We start from the raw sequence: 25,210 nt of genomic DNA on the forward strand, positions 1-25,210 counted from the left end.
GGCGTCCTCCTCCCTGAGTCAAGCATTGTTGACTGCATACCTCCTGGCCCTCTCACTTTGGGGCCCAGCTGGGGTCTTTCCTCTTCATCCAGAGCCACTGACTGCTGCCTTCTGCCGCCTCCGATACAGCTTTGATTGCCGAACGCTGGCTCTGGCCCTTAATTCCCAGGTCTCTAAGCAGTCTGGTTGTAGATGTTGCCACAAAACCTCTGCAGCCCACCTCCACTGGTCGGACTTCTGTGTTCCAGCCATGATGCCGTGCTTCGGCAGCTAGATCGGCATAGCGCAGATGTTTTCGCTCATAAGCCTCATCTACTGAGTCCTCCCAGGGTACTGTGAGCTCAATGATGAAGACCTTCTTGAGTGAACGGGACCAGAGCACCATGTCAGGTCTTAGGGTGGTGGTTGCGATCTCCGGAGGAAACACAAGTTGCCGGCCAATGTCAGCGAGCATTTTCCAGTCGCGGGCCAAGCGCAGCTGGTCTCGCTCTATTGGTGTAGAGCCGCTCTTCGGTGGTTTAGCCCCTTCGCGGACAAAGGTCGTCCGTAAGGGGTGTGATGCTGCTGGGGGTGGTAGGGAGTTGGTGGCAGCTCGCTTGTCCTCCAGGGCGGACGCAAGGTTTTTAAGGACTTGGTTGTGACGCCAAGTGTAGCGTCCTTGGGTGAGGCTTGTTTTACACCCTGTGAGAATGTGCCTGAGGTTGGCTGGCATGGAACAGAGGGCACAGTCCGGATCTTCACCATACCATTGGTGAAGATTAACTGGTGTTGGAAAGATGTCATATGTTGCTCTGATGGAAAAGCTCAACCGCCTCGCTTCCATGGCCCACAGATCCTTCCAGCTGATCTTCCTCTTCTCCACACTGTCCCATCGAGTCCACTGTCCTTGTTTGGCAAGAGAGACTGCCTTGGCCCACCTTGCAGCCTCCTCCTGATGGCGTACAGAAAAATCCAGGAAAAAACAGCAAAGTCTTACAGAAAAAGCACCGTATATCAATGATGTGTGCAAAAATCTCAGTGGGATGCAAGTTAAACAATAACAACCATAAGACAATTTAGATTACATTTATCAGTCTAAATCTGTACTACTGCAAACAAATAAGGCCAACCCAAAACGTTTTCGAAATCACCAAAATAAAGCTATAAAAACAATGTAACGGTGATCATAGAACTGTGATTCAAATTTAACAATAAACGATATACATAACATGTACGACCAAAATTTTCAGCCATAGCATAGCTGGCAGCATGAGTCACTCCATAACAGCAGGATTATCACAATTTTTCAATGCACCTTTAAAGATCAGCACACTATAATCAAAACTCAAGATCATACTTTTCAGCGGTCATCCAGAGCGATACATTTGATTTCAGGCAAATGAATAGCAGTAGCAGCTAGGGGTGTACAACTCCTCTAGAGCAGTTTTGAGTGAAGCTCTCACAGGTAGTGATCAAGTTGCAGTTTATTGGCGATAGCATTCCAGACCCTGGGGGCATCAATAGCAAAAGCCCTTCCTCCAGTATTTGTACGGCAATAAGGAATGTGAAGCTGTTAAATGAGCGAAGACCTTAGGTCACATTTGTTCTTTGAAACAGTGAGGAGATCCAGCAGGTAATCTCCGAATTTTTTTGTAAGTACATCGTGGATAAATAAGATCTGATGCACAAGCCGTCAATCATTAAGAGATGTTAAGTTTGACCCAATGTAGAGATCACAGTGGTGGGTCCTATATGGCCAGTTCAATGCAAACCTTAAGGCTGAGTGATAAATTGAGTCAAGCTTGATAATTGGTTCTTTACCCTTCTATCTGGCAACAAAACTGACACCTAGAAGGGTAAAGAACCAATTATCATATTTTTACTGGCAAATGAGGTTCCCATAGTGTGAGTCAAGCTTCTTCAGTACAGTACTGGGGGCTGATTTATATACGATGTCATAGTAATCAAGTAGAGGCAGTATGGTAGCTTTGATCAATTTCAAACGGAACATAGGGGGGAAGCAGTGCTTGTGTCGATACAGAAAACCATTTTTATTTTTGTCTTTATAACAAAATGTAATCGATGTCATCTTCAAATTTCAGTTTTGAATCCAGGATAACCCCAAGATACTTATAGATCTTGACTTGCTCTATTTGATCATTATTTAAGGAATGTAATGAGGGAAAAATAACTTCCCGCTTTAGTCCTGGTGAGAAGCATAGCACCTTGGTTTTGGAGGTATTCAGGACCAGTTTAAGAGCAACTAGCTGATATTGTAGTTTGTTGAAATCACCCTTGAGCTTAGCAATCACGTCATCTGGAGAGCGGCCAGCGGTAATCAATATCGTGTCATCTATAATCAGTATCGTGTCATCAAAGTGAGATCCTGAACCGCTCTATTCTAAGGGGTTAAAATAATCCCACCCCCAGTGATTTCCTGGTCAAGCTGCTTTTGCAGCCTCAAGGGTACAAGCATCTGTGCACCCGGGGGAACTCTAACAGTTTCACGCACCAGGTCCTGAACCACAGCATTAGACATTCAACCCTGTAGGGGACTCCAAAAATCTCAACCAAAGCCCCGACGGTAACTCTACACAACCCTGGTCAATCAAAATCCGGAGGCGCATTCTCTTAAAAAATCGGTCCCCAATAAACACGGCACCGGCAATGAACTTAAAACTAACACCAGGCCCGTGCATTTAATATCTCCAATCCGTCATAACACAGTGTGCCAATGCGGTGTATTGCCCGGACCTCCGTGGCCAATAATCACGCACCGAAGTATCATCTTCGCACCCCGTATCTCTATGGGGGGCGATGGCGTGTGCACCTGACACTGACTGCAATAGAGATACATGAGGTGGCTGAGGCCGGCACGATGGAGGATGGCGAAGCCGGGAAAAACTGCCACAAATCAGCACGGCAGCCCCTGGAGATGTGCCCTGGTAGGCCACATCTGAAACAGGTAACGGGACCACGCCATGGTGGAGGGAATGTCCTCCCCCCACTGGTCCCGTCGTCGTCCCGTGCCGATTCTCCCGCGCGGGCTCCAACTCCCCGATGCACAGACCCGAGAAGACTCTCGGTGCTCCTTGTCACCCTCTTCTCCTGGGAATCCAGCCCAGGCTGCCACCACCGGCACACCATCGCAGGTTACAATGGGCCTGGATGCATCGGGATACCTGAATCGAGAACAAGTCGTCTTCCTCCGTGGCGGGCAAAAAAAATGCTAATTTCTTGAGCCAGCGCCATCAGAGTATCTAGTCCCCCCTGCTCCATTTTTGGGTACGCAGTCTGGGCCAGTTACAATAGGGCACTGCGGAAGGCGAGGGGCGTCTCGGTCTCCCCCTGACTCCGCATCACGAATTTCTGCCGCGCGTTGGACGGCGGATCAAAAATCTCTGCCAACTGTCAATATGCTTGCCGCAACATCGCCCTGTCCGCCTGGGGAATGGAAAAAAACGCCGCCAAGGCATCGTTGTCTAGCGTGGTGGAAAGAGCACGTAGTGCCTCTGCGTCGGACCACCCAGTGAGTTAGTAAGTGGTGGTGAAACGCCACCAAAAGGCCACCCAATCACCCCCCACAGCCAAATATTCCTTAATAAACGGCAGCCACTGCGCGAGGGAAGACGCCCCAGGATGAGATGTCGGCAGCAGGTTAAATTCAGTGGGACTCGATTCCCACCCTTGGTCGGGAGTGATGCGGAGTCGCCCATTTGCTGCCCCCAAGTCGCAGCCCTCTCCACTGGCTCTTCCTTACCCAGCTGCCCCACCAGTGCCGTCACCGCGGAGAGGAGCTCCATGATGCGCGCGAAGAGTGCCCACAGCCCCTCTCTAGCCGGCGGTTCGGGATCGTCATCCTTCGCCCGCTGCCCCGCCGAAACCGCATCTCCGGGACCCCCAACCGGGGTCCCGGCTGCCCAAGAACCCTCCTCACCATCGCCCTCTTCGCTTGAGGACGTGCTGATGAGAGCAATCCTCTTCAGGACTGTCGACCTATCTCCCCTCACCGGGTTCGAAGGGGAACAAAAATCCTACAATAAAAACAACTGTACAATAAAAAAAACATAAATGTTTCGTTAACTTCTGACACCAAATGTAGTGTACTAATTCAGATACACTAGTAGGAGGCGTTATCCCTCTTGTTTATTCCAGCTCTCACAGCCATACCGGGTTGGGACAGCCAAAATGCTTCCAGACCCACAGCTTGAAGAGGCGAAGACCACAACGACAGCAGCATGACGATTTCCATTTCCAATGGCAGCAGCCCCAGCGTGGCCAGGCTCCGCCCTCGGCCACGCACCCTTCTGTATCACCCAGAAGGCTCCGGACTTGGCCCACGGGTCCACCTGGTAGAACGGGCTGCTACCCCTAATTCCATTGCCTACCAATCTCCCAGCACCACGCGGAACAGCGACTCATTCATTCAACACTAGTATTGGGTAAATCTCCAAACGAAGTCAAACAATCTCAAAAACGATTTCGATTTCATTCAATATCAATTGTCATCACTAAAATTGCTCCTGAATACCCAACGAAGATCATGATATTTTCTTAAAAAATAAATCTAGTTTCATTCCATTCACCTGTTACGGATATCAGAAGCAATATCATTGAACAAACAGAGTGCTTTAAAAACTTGAGTTTACTAATTGATTAAAAACTTACATTCTAACCCCATATTGATCACATATCAAAGAATATAACAAAAAATAGTTTTTTTAATGCAGAAACAAACATTGTTTTCCCAATTGTGCCTGTTGAAGCAATCATTCTACCACTTGTTGACTACTGTGACACTGCTTAAAGATCAGCTACTAATGAAACACTAAAAAAAAACGCTTCTCATTCTGTTCTTCGATTTGCACTGGATGTACCATACAGGACCCACCATTGTGACCTCTACTTAAAATCCAATCTCACATCACTTTATGCATGAGGAAATCTACATTGGACCCTCTTCATTCATAAAATCCTTATTGGTAAATCTGCACTTAGCTAATTCATTTACCCCATTATCAATCCCAAGACACCTAAGATGTCCATCGAATTGCCTTTTAACCATCCCAAGAACAAGAATTGGAATAGGTGACAAAGCCTTTGTCTTTACAGCACCAACCGTTTTGGAAAAATCTTGTTTCCTCCCTTATCATCCTAAATATTCCTTGAGAAATATCCTGAAGCAGAAGATTAGTGCTGGATACAACTGTATTTGCAAATGTGATTTGCAACTTTCATCCTTACCCATGCATCGATTGTTACATTTTAATGTGCAATTGTATTGAGGGACTGCGTTGTCTTTGTCTGGTCTAGGACTGTTTTTATGTTGTTGTGCTGCATTACTCAAGCTTGGGAATTGGTGTACTTGTGCAATTTGAATATACTCAATCGATTTTACGTATTTACTTTCAGTGACTTGCTTACTTTTCCTACACTTTGCACTCCAATCGTTTGCTTGTATTGTTTGTTGTTGTAACTTTCTTACCTGCTCCTACTGGACATCTGTGAAAAATAGCTTCAAAGCTCATCTGATTTTTCTAGGATAAATAAAGATTCTGGTTGCTATTTATTACGAACGAGAGAGTACGAACAGGACACAATTCACCGATTCTGGGACCGATTAGTGACCCAAAGACCGTGGAATTTCATAGAATTTCCAGAAGGGAAATAATTGTACATCTACGTTGTTTGAGATGTTTTGTTAAAAGTGTGTACGAGCAATTATGCATATTGTACAATGTAAAGTGAAGTGATATTACCTTACAAAACTTGTATTCCCAATCATAATGGCTTTACATGGTAATCTCTCACACAGATGCAGATATTGTTTTCCCCCAGGGATAATGGAGTTGTGTGATTTCTTGAAAATCATTGACCGATTAACTTCCTCACCATAATATATGCAATTGCCGTAGTTCAACTCAATACAATATAACACGTCCATATAGACTTGTACTTACAGTATACACTTGAATTTACGTCCGTAAAGGTTAATAACAATTTATTAATATGAAACGTTGCTTTCAAGATTAGCCACTAATTGCCATAAATCTGGTAAATGAACAACACATTTTTATTCTTGTAAGCTGCACTTTCCCAAACCCTCCGTTTATTTATTGTTTTTTTTTCCCGACAAGAGCCCGATAGAGCGCGAACCGTAACAAGGGGGCACTGAAATTCCACGGACAGAATCCTCTAACTCAGTGCCCATGGGTTAAGGGAAGATGAGAAAAGCGGGCTCGCTGCCCTGCTTGCGTAGTGGAAACGGAGGGCAACCCCTAGATTTTTCAGAATCAGAACATGTATTTATACTGGAGGAATCCGATGAGCTATGGAGCTATTTTTCACAGATATTCAGTCAGGGCATGTAAGAACGTTATAAACAGTACAAAAAACATGGTAGTTGTGCAAAGTACAAGCAACCTAAACCATCCCCATCCTACCAGGCAAAGCCTTTAAAACTTTCCTTCTTGGCAGTACACCCTACACCACCGTTAGCGTCTAGACTTGTTGGACTGCTCACCGCAATTGTTGCTGAATCTCTCGTTTTGCCATTTCTGCTGCCGCTGTTGTCATTTGTCATGTTTGTGGCAGAAAAAAGAGCAATCTAGCCTGGCGCAGAAAACCAACAACACATACACCGTGAGCCCGTCCAGCTTCCCGCAAGGAGTCGCCCGGGACAGCGGCGTTCCCACGGTGACCCGCAGCGCGACCGCGGGCCCTCGATCCGCCACGGCTGCCTCTGGCCCCACTGAGCCGAAGCCTGCCGAGCCGAAACCCGCGGAGCCCAAGAAGACGTACAACAGCGTGAGCAAGGTGGACAAGCTGTCCCGCATCCTCTTCCCCTTGCTGTTCGCCTCCTTCAACCTGGTCTATTGGGCCACCTACCTCAACAAGGTGCCCAAGATGAAAGGGGTGATCTTTCAAAACTGAGGGCAGGCTTGCCTGCCGTAGACCTGCGTTCCTAAAAGGCACGGCTCGACCGCGTAGCAGGCGGCGAGGTGAGTGGTGAGGCGGTGCGTCGGCACTCACCTCCTCCGCATTCGCTACAGCCGGGAGCCAGTGGGGGGGGGGGGAGTCCCCCTCTTAACTTTGAAATTAAACTGACAGGTTTTTTGTTTGTTGTTAAGGCACTCGTGTTGTTTTGTAAGGAAGTTCGGCTGGCTTCACATTTGCTCATCTCACCATGGGGCTGTAATCTCGTAGGAAATACATGTGCTTTTTTTTTTTACACGCAGCGTTGTTCCATTTGTTCCAGTGGAACAAGTTGACGATTGCCAGTTGTATGCCCTGGAACATCTTTACAATTGGACGGACTGAGGTTTTATGGACTTGACAACAATGTCAAGGACACCACCTCTGAGGCAAAACCTACGAGAATAGGTGAAGATTACGTGGAATCTCATTTCAGAAATAATATTTATCAAGGTGATTACTATGATTTTACATATTTGGTATATATTTTCTTTAATGTCTTCGTGGTATAACCCTCTGTAGACTCGAATGAGCTACGGTTCCTTTCTCACGTCTCCTGCTGCGTGCGAGGCAACATATCTCTTTGGGCTTGGGGCATCCTTGCAAGCAGGGTTTCTGTGGGACATTCTTCAACTTAATAAAATTGTTTAATTACACTGCTGGACGAGAAAATATGTAGGCAACTAAGTTCATGCAAATATCAACGTGTAACATAAAATGTCGCACAACTCTTTCCGGGAAAAAACAATCGATTGCATTCAACAAAGTGGCACCGTTTAACTTCAGCTTTTGACGGGGACCAGAATCGCCCGACATTCGGTTGACTCCTGCAGCCACTTGTGTCAGATTTTTTTTTTAAATAGCTGCGTTTTCCAGACTTTATTACATAAATCCGGCTCTGTACATCATCAAATTACATTGCTCACAGCCGCAGGAGCCTTTGCAAGTTCGACGAGGGGATTTTTGTTGTTGTTTGATGACATGCAACGACTGATCTAGCCCCAAGCTTTAAGCCAACTTTTGCTCTCACGTTGAACTCTCCCGGTTCGGTAATAAATTGGCTTTCAAGTGGATTCCCTTGTAGCACCACTGGAGATGTAGTCTGTTGACTCTCGTGTGCGCTGAGTTTGCTTGGGGATGGAATACTCATGGACGGCACCGTTTAGGTCCGCATAGACCATCGGCGGACACGTTAACCCTTGCTATACATATACAGAACTCGCGAATAGTATTTAAAAATACTGTGGTCACACTGCATCTCTTCACTTTTATGCTGTCCCACGATGAACTTGAGTTCTGATACGAAGGGGTTAGGGTGAGGGATACTCGATCGAGACAACTGGGATGAGTTACAAATACCGCTCCTCGCCATTTGTGTACCACTCACAAGCGACAAAGGTAACGATCCAAAAGCATGAACCAAACGCTTTTCTTTTACACATTATAAAAGCACTTACTGCAGCTAAAAACTACTGTATTTAATGTAGAATAGTCATTATATCTATATATCGGCATTTGTTGTATGTATTTGTGTATAACGAATTAAAATTTTGAGAATGAGATAATAAAATTCGTTTATGTACAAACTCAAACTTACAGAACTTTATTTTTAATAGTCACCCATAGTAATATCATCAGAAATAAGTGGCTAGTGTGTAATAATGACATGGTGATGGATATGTTTTTTTACTATCTTGTTCTCAAAATGTTTTTACTGCCCGTCATACTCTATATGCAGTATACACATACAAAACAGGTACATGTTGACATACATACTCACATACACACAAGCATGCAGGTGTACAACGTGCACACCTGCATATATGTAATTTGTCTAACTGGAACATTGTTATATACGAGGTTGAATTAAAGTACTGTCATGCTTTGCCAATATTGGGCTTATTTAAAATGTTTCTGCAATAAACTGGCTCCGATGTGTGAGCAGCTGCTCAGTGGGGTGTAGAGGTTCATGAATATGGGCTAATTTTCGGTAGGAAAGTGACCAAATAAATCTATGGAAAGGCTTTTTTTAAGTACGCTTGGTACGACTCCAAAATTGACGTTAAACGACCTTAGCACATTCAAATGCTTCCATGTTCCTATATAATTTTTCGTTAGGATTAATGTTTAATTGATTTCAGTTCTTCATTGGAATGCATTCATTTTCATGGGGCTACCCTGTAGGATGTTCTTCTTGGCAGAACAACATTAACTGTTGTTGGATCAACATTGTTACCGACCACGATTATAACCACATGCCAGCGTTGACCCAACATTGCTGACATTAACTGGGTATTCTCCACTCTGATAGCAGTTATATTTTCTTCATGAAGATTTGGTTATTTCACTATGCATCAAATGGGTAGTTATTCCGACCATGTCTCAGTCTGGTGGAGAATTGGCCAGTGGCTCTGATAGTGGCAGAGCTGGCGTGCGACCAGGTAGTGGCGAGGCCATGCTCCGATCCCCCGGAATGCCGGATTGCCTGGAAAGACAAGCTCGCCAAATCCAGAATGGTTTGGGGGTCAATGTATCCCTTACTCATCATCATCCATCCTCAGTTAATAGAAATGAGGAGCAACATGACGTAATCATCTTGTGGGAAAGGAGGTTGCAGAGGGAGGGGACACGAGCAGGGCAAAGGAGAACATCGGTTTAAGAAGTCGGGGCAGGTGACGCTATTATTCTGACTTCCTGGTTCCATTCTGAGGTTGTGATACAGTTTCAAATGAAACGTCGTATCTGTTTCAAATGTTTTTTTGTGAGTATTGTTCTTCAGCTCACCAGTGTGAGCTGAAACAATGATATTTGGCGCGTTGAATGTTCGTACAGTGCACGACAGTTTCATTTGTGTGGCTGTGTCAGGTCGGTGAAGGGTCCTGCGAAGTAAATCTGTTTGGATCGTTTACGCAGTGGCCTAAACCTATGGCAATTATGAATTACGCCCCATGTGTTAATGGAACGTCTGAGCGAGGCAGGCGTTTGTGTCGAGTACCAACACACGTGACGATGATTATAACGATGGTCCGGCGCTGCCTCTGCAACAGCTGCAGGGTCAGGCAGAAGAGACTGATGGTGACGCGCACCATGACTTTAGGAGCCATTGTCGGTGACAGTTTCTTCCTTAAAACTTAAACTTTAGTGTGTGTGTATATGAATGGAGCACAATTGGGGAGCGGTGGTGTTGCAGTTAGCGCGTTGCGCTATGAACCCAACAGAGTTCAACTCCCGCTTGCGGCCAACACCAGTGACGATTATTTGAACTGGTCATTGGGCATCCCCTAGGTCGACTCATTCTCAAATGAGTACCTAGTGCGGTGTGTAAACATCGCCACTGGGAAGACAAAAGCGGTCGGGCATGGTGCTGGCCACCCACCCCCTCATATACCGTCCCGGCCTTCATAGGAGCTCGCTAACAGCACTTGCACCAGTCTGTTAAGGCTATACGGGGGATTTAAAAATTGGTTTGGAGCATAAGTGATCCTTATTTGGGCTCTTCAAACCCCCCTCCTCCCCCCTTCCCCAAACCGCATTGGCCAGCATTGCGAGAGTACGGTCGAATAACCCCCGGCGCGTGTGTGGCTCGAGGACGCCTCCGTTCAGCAGTGTATCGGCACAGCCGCACGTGATATACGCGGCGACAATGAAAAACCTCCATCCACAAATTATTATTGCCTCACGTTTCTGCAATCGTCGGCCACAACCACGTGAAGGGCCGCCGATGTGTGGGGCCCGCCTGCAGGGTGTGGAGCATAGAGCACGGATTGCCCTCCGGTGGTCCATCGCTTCGCCGACCGATTCCGCACTCTGCCACCTGGCTCGGCACATTCGTGGAACCATTCACACTTTTTGAAGAGCACACACACACACACCTGCCCATGGTGGTCACGTGCATATTTATCTGGGTCGTCCGGTTTTTGCCCTCCACATTGAGAAACATGTGTTTAGATTATTTGGCTGCTGCTATAAATGCCCACATATCATAAGCCAGGTCGATGAGCTATCATGTATGACCAAATCGCCTCTGAAAAAATATATACCAACTCAATGGGCTTCACCTAGTAATATAATAGTAGTGACTTGCTTGGGAGTAATGAGTGGCCCTGTCACCGGTGCAATGTGAAATACCCTCCACTGTCTCACGACCTGAATAGTCCAGGAATTGGCATCCGTGTTTGGGCTGCAGGAACCGATTTGTACCGCGATCTGGAACCGGTCTTTGTGTGTTAAACGTCACTGCAGTAAATTGCAGTTTGGCTAGACCGAGGCTGGCTGAGAAATGTCTTTGTTTAAGATGGTAACGACCCCTAGCACCACCCCCTTAGTTCACTGGGACCATGGGAACACATGCAAATATTATGAATTGACAATACAATTTGCTAATGAAACACATATAATACATCTCGTTAACATAGTAAAGTGTTTACACGTTTGCTGTCATGCTCACTAATTGGATTCTGGCAGACATCCGTTTTAATTGTAAATTCTCACAACGCTTTCATGCGGCAATGGTTTCACAGTGTGCCATGCTGATCGAGGTAGCGCGTGTGCACACACACACAGATCTCAACTTGAAAAGGGCACTGCACACTTACATCTTGCGAGGGTGGAGAGTTTAGAAAGAGTACCATTGCCACTCAGACCACTGGCATGAGTTCGACTTTGTACTTCATCATTGCCCCATACAGTGAGGGAAAAAAGTATTGATCCCCTGCTGATTTTGTACGTTTGCCCACTGACAAAGAAATTATCAGTCTATAATTTTAATGGTAGGTTTATTTGAACAATGAGACAGAATAACAACAACAAAATCCAGAAAAAGGCATGTCAAAAATGTTATAAATTGATTTGCATTTTAATGAGGGAAATAAGAATTTGACCCGCTCTCAATCAGAAAGATTTCTGGCTCCCAGGTGTCTTTTATACAGGTAACGAGCTGAGATTAGGAGCACACTCTTAAAGGGAGTGCTCCTAATCTCAGCTTGTTACCTGTATAAAAGACACCTGTTCACAGAAGCAATCAATCAGATTACAAACTCTCCACCATGGCCAAGACCAAAGAGTTCTCCAAGGATGTCAGGGACAAGATTGTAGACCTACACAAGGCTGGAATGGGCTACAAGACCATCGCCAAGCAGCTTGGTGAGAAGGTGACAACAGTTGGTGCGATTATTCGCAGATGGAAGAAACACAAAAGAACTGTCAATCTCCCTCGACCGGGGGCTCCATGCAAGATCTCACCTCGTGGAGTTGCAATGATCATGAGAACGGTGAGGAATCAGCCCAGAACTACACGGGAGGATCTTGTCAATGATCTCAAGTTAACTGGGACCATAGTCACCAAGAAAACAGTTGGTAACACACTACGCCATGAAGGACTGAAATCCTGCAGCGCCCGCAAGGTCCCCCTGCTCAAGAAAGCACATATACATGCCCGTCTGAAGTTTGCCAATGAACATCTGAATGATTCAGAGGACAACTGGGTGAAAGTGTTGTGGTCAGATGAGACCAAAATGGAGCTCTTTGGCATCAACTCAACTCGCCGTGTTTGGAGGAGGAGGAATGCTGCCTATGACCCCAAGAACACCATCCCCACCGTCAAACATGAAGGTGGAAACATTATGCTTTGGGGGTGTTTTTCTGCTAAGGGGACAGGACAACTTCACCGCATCAAAGGGATGATGGACGGGGCCATGTACCGTCAAATCTTGGGTGAGAACCTCCTTCCATCAGCCAGGGCATTGAAAATGGGTCGTGGATGGGTATTCCAACATGACAATGACCCAAAGCATACGGCCAAGGCAACAAAGGAGTGGCTCAAGAAGAAGCACATTAAGGTCCTGGAGTGACCTAGCCAGTCTCCAGACCTTAATCCCATAGAAAATCAGTGGAGGGAGCTGAAGGTTCGAGTTGCCAAACGTCAACCTCGAAACCTTAATGACTTGGAGAAGATCTGCAAAGAGGAGTGGGACAAAATCCCTCCTGAGATGTGTGCAAACCTGGTGGTCAACTACAACAAACATCTGGCCTCTGTGATTGCCAACAAGGGTTTTGCCACCATGTACTAAGCCATGTTTTGCAGAGGGGTCAAATTCTTATTTCCCTCATTAAAATGCAAATCAATTTATAACATTTTTGACATGCGTTTTTCTGGATTTTGTTGTTGTTATTCTGTCTCTCACTGTTCAAATAAACCTACCATTAAAATAGACTAATGATTTATTTGTCAGTGGGCAAACGTACAAAATCAGCAGGGGATCAGATACTTATTTCCCTCTGTAATTTTGGTCGCGAATCATCGAAGAGTAAAAACCTTGTCCTTGTCTAACAGAGCTGTCTCCAAAGTTGTCCTTCATCAAGAGGCCATGTATCACCGGGCCCTCACCTGGTTAAACACGAAATAGATTAATAATAGAGGGGGGGGTGGGAGTTGTTTGATCGCGTAAATATGAATGTGTCGTTAAACACGCCACCATCCGACAGCCAATGAGTAAGCTTTGTCACGTAAACAAACCATGCCAAGTCGTTTATAGTTCAGCACACTGGTGTGTTGGAGAATAAACCCGCATCATTTACATGCTGAGCGAGTCACAAATTGGCATGTTTTGTTCATGTGACAAACCTGTTGGGTGGTGGCGGGTTTAATGGCACATTTGTTGTGGCAGGACCTGCTTGTCCCGCATAGGCCTCGTCAGCCACCAGCGTGTGCAGAAGACGTGGATGTCCTTCCTCGGTCTTCGTTCGCGAAGCCAAGCCATGATGTATTTAAGCGATCTAACCCAAAAAACCCTATGTTATGGATAATATTGGTCGCGAAAGCCTATGTGTTAATCTTACGAAATAGATTGGGTACGTAATTGGCAACCCAAGATCAACAAGTACAATAACCCACATCCACCCATCGCCATCGGTTCTCTGACATTGCTTTCGTTAAAACACTTCAAGTAAAACAAAGTGCAGAACTATATATTTTTTTGTAAGATGGAAATTCTCTTGGTAAGTTAGGATATGCACTGTACATAATTATGATGATAATGTGGTCCTAGACCCTAGCAGACAGGTTCAAACCCTGCTGGTACTGCTGTTGTTGCTTTCCCTTTCCCGTTAGCGTCGAGTGAAGCAATATCCGTGTGTGTGAGAGCGACAAAGGGCTTCTGCAACTGAGCAGCAACACTTCGTGTATTCGCTTTTAGATGCTTTGCTGCACCAAGGTGTAAAAGAAGTACATTGTTGGCATAAGGAGAGTCTATTTTTTATTGCCGAGTGCTGTAAACTGGTACGGGAGATATACAAGTAGCATATCCACATGGCAGCATGTTTCTGCGCACTATCCAGACCTGGCCGAGTTTCGTGTGTGGACACCCCGTTTTGTTTTGTCGTGTAACAAAAATAGGCTAGCTGATATTGCAAATCTTGTAACATTGTATTGCAATAAAATAATCAAGAGAGAAAACAAATATCACATTTTTTTACGTTAAATACGTGTACAGTAGTATGAGCAAATTTTGACTTAAAGCATCCGTGACTGCAGGAATTCATATTCTTGGGTTTTTCGGTAAAGTCACGTAGATAGGTTCAAAGAAAATAATAGATTATAACAGAAAACTACGACGTTTCGATCGCAACACAAGCGGTCGTCTTCAGGAAAAGGGGGGTTAGCTTCCAAGGGACATTGTTTCTAAGCGTTTGAAATGGGCGTCGCCCAAATGTCAGCAGCCAATGATAATGTAAGTGTTCCGCAGCGAGCCGGCAGTGGTTCGTTTTCCACCAATCAAAGGGCTGCCAGGTGAAGATTTGCATGGTAAAGAGAGATTAGCATACTTTGATTCTTTCGGGAAAGCCACGTAGGTATAAAATAATATAAATCACGACGTTTCAGGCGCAACACAAGCGCCCGTCATCAGGTGGGAAGGCATGATCTGCTGCTGAAACGTTGTGATTTATTTTATACCTACGTGACTTTACCAAAATAACCAAAGAGTATGGAATCCTGCAGTCACAAAAGCTTCAAATCAAGAGATGGTGGTAGGATGGGAACATTGTTTATGAAGCCATCCATATATATAGACAGACAAAATTTCAACCGAGAAGATGGGTATAAACTGAGCAATCATTGGAAGGATGTTATCAACCAGTTTAAGTCATAATTGGCGATTATGTTCTCATCCTACCACCTTCCGATGTTAGTTGTGCTTTACGCCCATTTCAAACTTGCGCTCTCAGTCACTTCACGCGCCGACCCCTTGGTTGCGGCTCTGTGATCACCCATTAGCATGCTAATATCTCTTTAACATGGTAATTTTCACTTGGCAGCTCTTTGATTGGTGGAAAACGAACCACTGCTGGGCTCGCTGCAGAACACTCACATTATCATTGGCTGCTGACATTTGGGTTACGCCCATTTCAAGCCCTTAAAAACAGTGTCCCTTGGAAGCTAAACCCCCCTTTTCCTGAAGACGACCGCTTGCATTGCGATCAAAACGTCGTAGTTCTGTTATTTTTGATAATTTTCTTTTAACCTATCGACATGACTTTACCAAAAGACCTAAGAATAGTAGGAGAAGTAGTTTTGTAAAAAAAAAAAAATCATGAGAGCAGCATATCATCTTCCCACACTACTACTAACTACGCTTTCCATGTCTTGCCAGACTGCGGCTTATCTGTCAGTTCTTACACGGGGGAGAGGGGGAAGCCGTTGGGCTGGGGAGGGATGCACCGCCAGAGGCAGCAGCGAGGCAATGCAGTGGTGGGTTTGTGGATGGGTTCCTTCCCATCTGCTGCTTGTGATGGCCACTGCTTGAGCAAGAAGGTCGCAGGCGGGCCCACCCAGGGGGTGGCCACACCCTAGCCCATCACTCCATCTCTCCACAAACAGCAAGATGACAGAGTGTGGTGCACCTACGCCACTGTACGTTATTTTATCTTGACTTTAAAGACTGCAATATGAGGAGACCGTTTGTCTTCTTCTTTCGGTAAAGTCACGTAGAAGGAAAATAATAAAATAATAAAAATAAAATATAATAAAATAATTCTCACGACGTTTCGGCCACAACGCAAGCAGCCGTCTTCAGGTGGAGAACAGGTCTGTCGAGAAGGCAGAAGCTTCAAATCGAAAAATGAGACCGTTTGTGTTGCTGGAGGTCCCGCTGTCAGATTTCAAATGGAAACCGCATTGTATTGGTAACATTATACACTACAAGTGTAGTGGTGTATTCACACAGACACTTTTAGCTTTTCTCCTGGATGCTCCTCACACCAACACAACGCACCCTTGCTCCGAATTCCCTCTCTATACTCTGCTAGCCTATCACTCTTCTTTCACACCTCCACCCTCGTCCTTGCCTCCAGTGGGGGATCAGCCAACACTGCTTGGGAGGACGAGGTGTGGAGGGGGATGTCACAAGCTTCTTCTTCCCGGCTCTTGTCCTCTTCGTTCCTTCAGTTCCAACCAGCCACCCCGTGTTGCTCCACACACAACCTTATATCCCCCTTCCTCATTAAGGGTCCTTGGTTACCCCCCATTAAGCTGGCGCCTCAGCGGCGCCTCCTGCACGTGCTTTCTCTATCTGATCATCTTCATCTCCCGCCTATCTGGCGTCTACCCCGTGTTCCCACGCTTGCACCTGCTCGTCCTCAAATGCACCCGCTGTTTGCAAACCCCGCGCGTTACGCCACTACACAAGTACAGACACCCAGATATGCTATTAAACGCAGTTAGTCTCAGTTGGCTTCAGCTCATTTTAAAATTAATTTATGCTAGACCAGCAGGAAAATGTAAACAGACTGTGCGTGGCTATTGCACTGCTTAGTTGTGATGTAACATTTTTCATGATGTTTTTTTGTCGTCGAGTTTGTTGTCATTTTATTCATGTACACATGCAACATATATATTGTTCATCATCTTTTAACTGCTGTATTATTAATTGAACTTGAGATGTTGCATGCCTTCTAAAGCTTGAAATACCTATTTTTTATAATTGTGTGTAAACAATGCTGCTGCTGCTGATAAGCAGTGCTGATTAAGTCATGAGTGTATGAATGTCCGAATGTGGCATCTCATTTTAGGAACGCATGAAGGTAATTTTAAGCCACATTTATGGTGTCTTAGGTCGTCACTTTCAGTCCCGGTAATCACCCCCTGATAACAAAAGGTCTCCTGTAGTTAAAGGTTTAATGTTTTAAGTTCATGTCCGATCTCATTAAAATATGGTTTTCAAATAGAGGACATTATTGCCCTTAGCAAGAGTAAATTAATTGCATTATGTTGGTAACCATATGTAACTCACATCAAAATTGCTCGTTGAATGTATAATGTATACATGCATTCAGAATATGTATAAGTATACCTCTTTGGTATCTCAAATTATATATAATATACCTGTAATTATTCATCATTTAGGATCCTTACACTTGTGATATATGCATCACAAGTGCATGCTACGATGATGCTAGTGAAAAAGATTAGACAAACAAAATGTTACAGAACGAATGAGACAGACAATAGCAACCAGATGGTACAAACCGGACAAGTAAGAACTGATTCTTAAATGAAATAGAAGCTTGAAATGGCATAATTCATCGAATCGTGGGGGGAAGACATTGATACGTGCATAGTAAATGATTGTTTGAAAAATAATGGAGATATAATAATTATGGAGCTTGCGTTCACGTGAACAGGCGCGTCTCGCTTAACCAGGGACACGTTCCACGAAAAATTGCTCGTTAAGTGAAAACGCGTTAAATGATCGTCGTTTTCCAATTGACTCCCCACGTTAAAGCCGAGTTACATTTCAGCACACACCCCCCCAAAAAAAATCCACTCTTGAAGAACATTTTTTGAACGGAGATAATATAAATTCAGATTTTAAAACCAAATAAAAAGACATCAAATGTAACGCTTGCCACGCACAAAGAACAACCGTGCTTACAGGTGCCTGTACTCGGCGTCTGCAATTGCCAGAAACGTTGGGGACAAACCGGTCTACATTCAACATACAGTCCGTTCTCCTGTAACGTGTGTTTTCATGACGCGAATGGGATATAACGCGATGAATGCATGAGGTAACACATTTTTCGAATAGCGCGGGTTTGAATTGCATCCAACGCGATTGAGTGAACGGAACTATGTCATGCGAGTAGGAATAAGCGGCCGTTTGGCTGCCTCGGCGTAGCATCGGAGGCGGCGGGATGCGACTGGATGCTATCCATGTGCCTCAGTCTTTGTTCAGGCTGCGTACGCATCTCACGTGTTATCGCGGACTGTGCTTTGCCATTTATTACATTATTTATTATAATGCAATGTTTCCATTACGCGGTCTTCAGGAATGCAACTACTTCTGCGGTATAGGAGAAGACCGCAGCTCGTTATAGCGAATTCCTGTAGAAAGAACACTTGTTAAGCGAGGCATACCGTGTCAGTAAACGTTGAGAGCGTGGAGAATGGGCCCTGGTGCTCGTGCAATAATTATTCTTCCCCGCAGATTTTCCTGACGAGAGCGTTGGGTAGCAGTGCGTCCACCTTTCTCGAGCACGTCTGGTCAACATGGAAGAGTAGATCGGATTTGTGCCCGGCAGAGAACGCTCCCGTTGGAGGCCCCTTCTGTCAGCCGTGGCACATGTGTTAAAGTGGCCAATTGTGGCGGCACCCTTTCACAACTGCATATCAGAAGAGGATTGAGCTGCTGCATTAAACTCCCTCTGCAAGTCGTACGAGCTGGATGGAGTGGGGTTGGAGTAGGGGGGGATTCTGACATACTGCAAATAATGAAACAAATAATAGCTGCATTTACATGTGTTTTTGCATGTAATTGACATGTAAGCTCATTAAAACGTAGTCACAATTAGTTAAATATTTACAATATAATGTTTGTAATGCGATGAGGAGACGGAGGTTGATATTCTCGGGAAATGGAAGGCTGGGGAGATTCCCTTAAGGAACTTGAACACTTTATTTTATTTGTAAAACAAGTGCTAAAGTAGCAGAGAACAATACGAGTGCATGAGCAGAATACGTGGAAGAGCACGGATTCGCCGATTTCCGTACAACAGATAAGTATACAGCTTTAGCTTTGACGTGTGCCCTATCCCCCGACTGCACGCAGTCTCAGTATTGCACAAAGAGCATTTCAGTCGGAGCATTGTTCATTTATTTCGAGGTGCCTTCCGGCTTTGAAGAGGTTTTTGTCCTCGACCATTTCAAATAGGCGCAACAGCAGCAATCGGGGCATGAACTTCAGATTCATGATGACAACAAAAGTTGGAGACCAGTTGATGCAGCCAACATCACGTGGGTCTCGAGGTTGATTTGGCTGATGGGCGAGTATGATGTAAAACAAAAAAACAGCGGTCATCGCAATTTGTGGCTACAGTTTATTAAATAATCCATAAACTAAAAAACAAATATAACCAAGTAAGGCTGTATACATTTTTCAGAAGCGACCAGGCCACAAAATGATAGCTCAAGAGGTAGCTTTATGACGTGGACATTTATTGCAGCCCAATACTCTGAACCGAAATTCTGAAATATCTAAATAAATATATAAATCATACAGATCATAATCCCAATCCCGTTATTAGCAGACCATAAAGAAAACAGAATTATAATTTGTTACCCGTTATCAGCCATATTCCTACGTGAAGGAGTTTGTGTTAAACGGGTTTTTCCACTCAAAATAATTTGTCATGGTATTTTCAGCTTCATTCTACGATACAATGTCACTTGTCTTTGCATCCTCAGAGGGCACATACGAATTCCAGCTCACTGCTCTTCCCGTGTGCAATTGTGCAAGGGCACCACCATATCTTGAGCAGGCAATGGTTGCCATCTAACAGCAAAAACTGGAAAGTATATGATGTACATGAGTACCAGAGTCCTACCCCATTCACTGTTCAACTTTGATCAAAATCCACAGAAAAAAGTGAATTATTATCCAGAAAACTTGTAATGCATACAGCACATATCTCTAAATTTCATATACATATGGTCAAGATGTGCTGTTCAGAAAATAGATTAACTGTAAACATGCGAGATCTAATCTCTAGTAAACTCAGTCCATCATCGCTCAAGGGTTGGTTAAATGAGTACCACTTTGTGCCAAAGTCAACAATGGTGGTGCTATGGAGTGATTGACCTGCTGGATTGGAATTTATAAATTTCCAAATCCTATTGATGGAGACAAGCACTACCTGACACATACGGGGGGCACTTTGGCTTCCACAGCAGCCCCAGTGTGATAGTGGCGTGATATGTGCATCTCACTGTCCACATGCACGGGATGTTTGTAGAGCAACACGGATTACGTGAGATGTTCGTCGCACTTTTCGTCCATGACATTGGAACAGAATACCCGCAGTTGTCGCCGAGTCTCGAGATACCTGTGAGTCTGCGAGGAGATTAGAACAGTGATCACAGGAATTGGGTCACAGATTGATTGAGACTATCCGTATCAGCATTGGTTGCCTTGAGGTTCCTCCTCTCTTTCCTCATATGTCACCGTTTCCTCTTGCCTTCACTCACCGCAGTACTTCGCCGATGACCTACAGTAATGTGAGCTACTCAGGTCATAACTTCTGAGCCGAGTACAATCAAAACCACGCACGGCACATTGTGTGATGGTATTTGTTTAAATAATCAGATATCTGGGGTTGAGACCAACAACTCCCCTAATCGCGTGGAGTTCCATTTCATAAAGCACCAACCCACCCACTACATCTACGATAATGGATTTAATTAAAAATTTAACGTTGCAATTGTGTTTTCCTGTATCTGTGCGCATGCTTCTATTTAACATTGACAGAATAGGTCTATCGCCCAGACTGTGAGAGTTAACAAAGCAGCAGACAGTGCCAAGTCCCACCAATACATGCAAATTTATTGATTTCATGACAGTTATCATTGCTTAACATTCCAGACCATTTAACATTATAATATTCCTGTACAGTTTATCTTAAAAATGGCTCCGAATATTTATTTTATTTTGCTAAATGAGCTGTGCTGCAGATGCTAAGATGTTGGGCATGTTTATATTTCATTATTGGTTAAATGGAAAAGTGTTGGTAAATTAAAAAAAACAGATTGTTAGCCTATATCTGATGGTAGGCAAATAAACAGAATGCACCGTTGTCTGCTGGCATGCGCTGTTATTGTTAATCGTTGTGGAAACAAGAGTGGAAATATACGATGTACAGAATGACACATTTAGCTGAATTCAATTCACATTAGTATGCATATCGTGCATATGCTTTTCATTATCTCGTAGCTATTGTATGCCATCTAATTTTACCTTGTTAATCTACCGATATTGATCATCGTACATTTTAAACAATTACATTGCCCATGTACATTTGTATTAAAAAATATATTAATGTTAAGAGTGGAAAAGCACCAGAATGGAAGTCTCTTTTTCACTCTTTATTTACAACAAAATACTGAGCAGCCGATTACAAAATCAGCATGAGCACAGTGTCACGTTTGTGTGTGTTTGTTTTTTGGTCCAATTCAGCGAGGTTTCGCTTCATTTTAAAAGGGGCCCAACTTTCCACATTTTTCCCCTACTACATTTGCAGCAGTGGTTCTTAACCTTAACTGCAGCCTCATAATCATTGAAACATGTATCATGTTAATACATACATAGGGTTTGATGAAACAAAGTAGTTGTATTTCGATTTAAAGCTTTCGTGACTGCAGGGATTCATCTTCTTGGTTCTTTTGGTAAAGTCACGTAGAAGGGAAATAATAAAAATAAAACATAATAAAATAATTCTCACGACGTTTCGGCCACAACGCAAACAGCCGTCCTCAGGTGAAGAACAGGTCTGTCGGAAAGACGGAATCTGATAAAACACAAGATCCAGGTCCGATTCAACACAGTACATAAAATCCCTGATCTGGTTCCGTCTGTAAAAGATGTGGTTCCAGACATACAGTACCCTGGCGTCTACAAACTAAGTTGCCTCTGTGGTAGCAGTTGCATTGGAGAAACCAAACGACATGTCTCGGACCGCATCCGTGAACATAAAGCAGACCTGAAACACGGTAGGACAAACATCTCAGCCGTGGCAGATCACCGTTACAATTCAGTGGGCTCACATGACATTTGACTTCTCCAAGACAGAGGTTCTCCGCAAGCCATCTGGCTACCATGAGAGATTCGTTCATGAGGCGATCCACATATACAAACACAGAGACAATTTCAACTGAAAAGATGGATTCTGGCTCAGCAATCAATGGAAGGACGTAATAAACCATTTCGGATCTTAACTGATTGTGTTCACGTTTACGGTGACTTTCAGACCGCAGTCCACTCACTGGCATTGACTATATATATTTTATTCTCCGCAGGGAATGGATTCTTTGCTCCGCTGCAAGTCTCCTATCACCACTCTCCCATTGACATAATTCGTTGCTTCCTCTTAGTACCTCTCACGCGACGGTCAATGGTATAGTGTATAGCAGATTGTATAATAATAAATAGTATAAAAGTGTAATGTTTAATATAATGTATAAGGTAATATATAGTATCATGATTGTATAGTGAATGTACAGCAGTGTGGTATACAGTAGGGTGGGTAGAATAATACATAGTGTAATATTACAATGTATAGTCTAAGGTGGTGTATAGTAATGCAGTATATAATTTAATGTTGGGTTTGTCTATGGCAGTATATAGTACGGGGTAGACCCGTGTGATGTAAGATAAAAAAAAGTTTAGCTGGAGGCATATTATATTTTTTGCGACATAGAATTGTAATGACTTACTGTTAGTTGCTCAGCTTATTGGATTCCAAAGAACACAGGATGAGATGTTACTATCCTTTGTGCAAGCACTTCCAAGAGTTCATGAACAGTGAGCCTGGTGAAATTTGGGGAGCGCATCGTCAGTAGTGACCCTTTGGTTCCTAGGGTGTTTCGGCCTTTCATACTATACACCCTCCCCAAAGGCGGCCAGCGACAGGGTGATCAATCCTACGCTTGCGTCCCATTCCCAATTAGTCATAGGAGTTGCCTTGTTGTTGGTAGCCAACATCCCATGGGACTATGCATGGCAGGGGCGTCCTCCCCCCTGAGTCAAGCATTGTTGACTGCATACCTCCTGGCCCTCTCACTTTGGGGCCCAGCTGGGGTCTTTCCTCTTCATCCAGAGCCACTGAGAGTATATTTAGTATATTAATGATACTGATGTAGTTTATATTTTAGTTCTTTACGTGGTCGTTTAGCTGCTGCAGCTCCTTACTATTAAAATTCCTTCCCTCTATTACTGCTAATCTTACTCCCTCACTTTGTTGCTGCTAATCCTGCATACTGCATAATGCACGGGCATAATATGATTTTGAAACCCCTCCCCACCTCCTACGCATTCCACAAGTAGTGACTAATTCCATATCTGCATTTCCCATAAATATGCTAAATTCCGCTTGATATGCGAATTAATTTGTCAAGGCGCCCCTTCCCCCTCCAACCCAGCTTAAATATACGCTGCCAAGCCTGGTGGTGCCCATTCAGACGCTGTCTTTCCGACAGACCTGTTCTTCACCTGAGGACGGCTGCTTGCGTTGTGGCCTAAACGTCGTGAGAATTATTTTATTATGTTTATTTTTATTATGTTAATATTTCCCTTCTACGTGACTTTACTGAAAGAACCAAGAAGAAGAAAGTTGTACGTATGTGTCCATGCTAAATTTGTGTATTTGATTATTTATATTCTAAAAAAATCTGGCCATGTCTCGCATACTCAGAAAGGGCATCTCGCACCCCCAGGGGGTCCGTGCACCACAGGTTAAGAAGGACCACTGCTGTAGAAACATGCTCACATCACTCCATGAAACATTCGATCGGGCATCTTATTTACTGGTGATTTTCACTTCGTGAAAAGTGTCAGCCTAGACGGGGCAGGTGTGGCGAGAGAGCACCCACGTGCGTGCACTGCCGCGTGGACATCGTTTACTACGTGTACAAGTACTTAATTTAATTAGTGTACAAATACTTCATTCAAATGTTTTGGACGCTTTACTTTCAACTCATACCGACCCAAAATCTAGCGTAACTAATGAGCAAATGCGTGTTCTCATCTGTGGGCACTGGCGATTGCTGTATTGTAGGACATAAGTGATTTCCGTTTGAAATGCAGATTAGAATTGCTAGTCCATATTCAAGTAATGTAACCCGTTTCATGTCATCACATACGTATACCACCTATTTGTTTTTTTTTCCAAAACCGTATCCAAATTATGCCATTGGCATCCTAGGAGACAAAGAACCCAACCTCCAGTTATAAAACGGTCCATGGAAGTATAAATCACAAAACTAGTTCCGAGATCCTTTGAGTGACCTTATTTCCAGACTAAGTACAGAATTTCCCCTTTCCTCCATCTCACTGCAGAGTAATGCATGTTACACAAGTCAAAAAGAACATGTTTAATTCTCAAAGCTGTAATTTACCCAAATGAAATTACGAATTTAAACTGAATGTTTTTTGCAGTATAGTCTTTGGCGACTGGGCTGATACCATAGACTCTCCGCGCTTGAGAAGCTGGTTTAATTACGAGCAGCTTGCCCAAATGTGAATCCGTGGCCTCAGTGGAGGCAGATCAGTGCTCTGATCTCCGAGTTACGCCCACGGCCCACACTACAGACACAGGATTAAAATGTCACGATTCTAAAATCGATCAGGTCCCCACCACATCTGTGAGATCATAATCCCAGATTTTATAATCCCATTCTATATTAGTCACCACCGTACACAGGGGATGCACCGAGATTATTTCATTGGTTCATGTGCCTGGAGAACATTATGTAGTCAATTGTCTTTGGGGCAATTTAGTAGTACACATCAATTGCACACAGGTGAATACCATTCCCTCCTAGGTGTTGTTCTTCCAAAGTTAGAGGGTGAACAAAAGGGCTAATAATACCATGTATGTGTAGAGTACTAATTCAGAGACAATAGTAGGAGGCACTCTCTCTTGTTTATTCCGGCCCTCACAGCTATAGGGGGTAACTACATACCGGGTCAGAACAGCCAACATGCTTCCAGACCCACAGCTCGAAAAGGTGAAAACCACGACGACGACGACAACAGCACGACAAGTTCCATTCCAGATGACAGCAGCACTGACTGTGAGTCTGAGCTCGCCTTTTATCCTCCCCAGCGTGGCCAGGCTCCGCCCTCGGCCACGCACCCCTCTGGATCGACCAAAAGGCTCCGTTCCTCGCCCACAGGTCCAACTGGGAGAACGGGCTGGTACCCCCAATCCCATT

At 44.4% G+C, this 25,210-nt stretch overlaps 1 protein-coding gene across 4 annotated transcripts in view; it reads left to right on the top strand.

Moving 5' to 3' along the window:
* LOC133349878 (gamma-aminobutyric acid receptor subunit alpha-1-like) overlaps positions 1-11,662 on the top strand; it is a 124,502-nt gene extending 112,840 nt beyond the window's left edge. For all 4 annotated transcript variants that reach the window (XM_061563699.1, XM_061563697.1, XM_061563700.1 and 1 more), the window contains one exon: positions 6,574-11,662. In XM_061563699.1, the coding sequence (XP_061419683.1) occupies positions 6,574-6,912 (339 nt within the window). In that variant the 3' untranslated portion in view covers positions 6,913-11,662. The remainder of the gene's footprint in view (positions 1-6,573) is intronic.
* The last annotated feature ends 13,548 nt before the right edge of the window (positions 11,663-25,210 follow it).

Source organism: Lethenteron reissneri, chromosome 32, assembly GCF_015708825.2.
Source record: "Lethenteron reissneri isolate LAM-NWPU_2019-01 chromosome 32, ASM1570882v1, whole genome shotgun sequence".
Classification (NCBI taxonomy): domain Eukaryota; kingdom Metazoa; phylum Chordata; class Hyperoartia; order Petromyzontiformes; family Petromyzontidae; genus Lethenteron; species Lethenteron reissneri.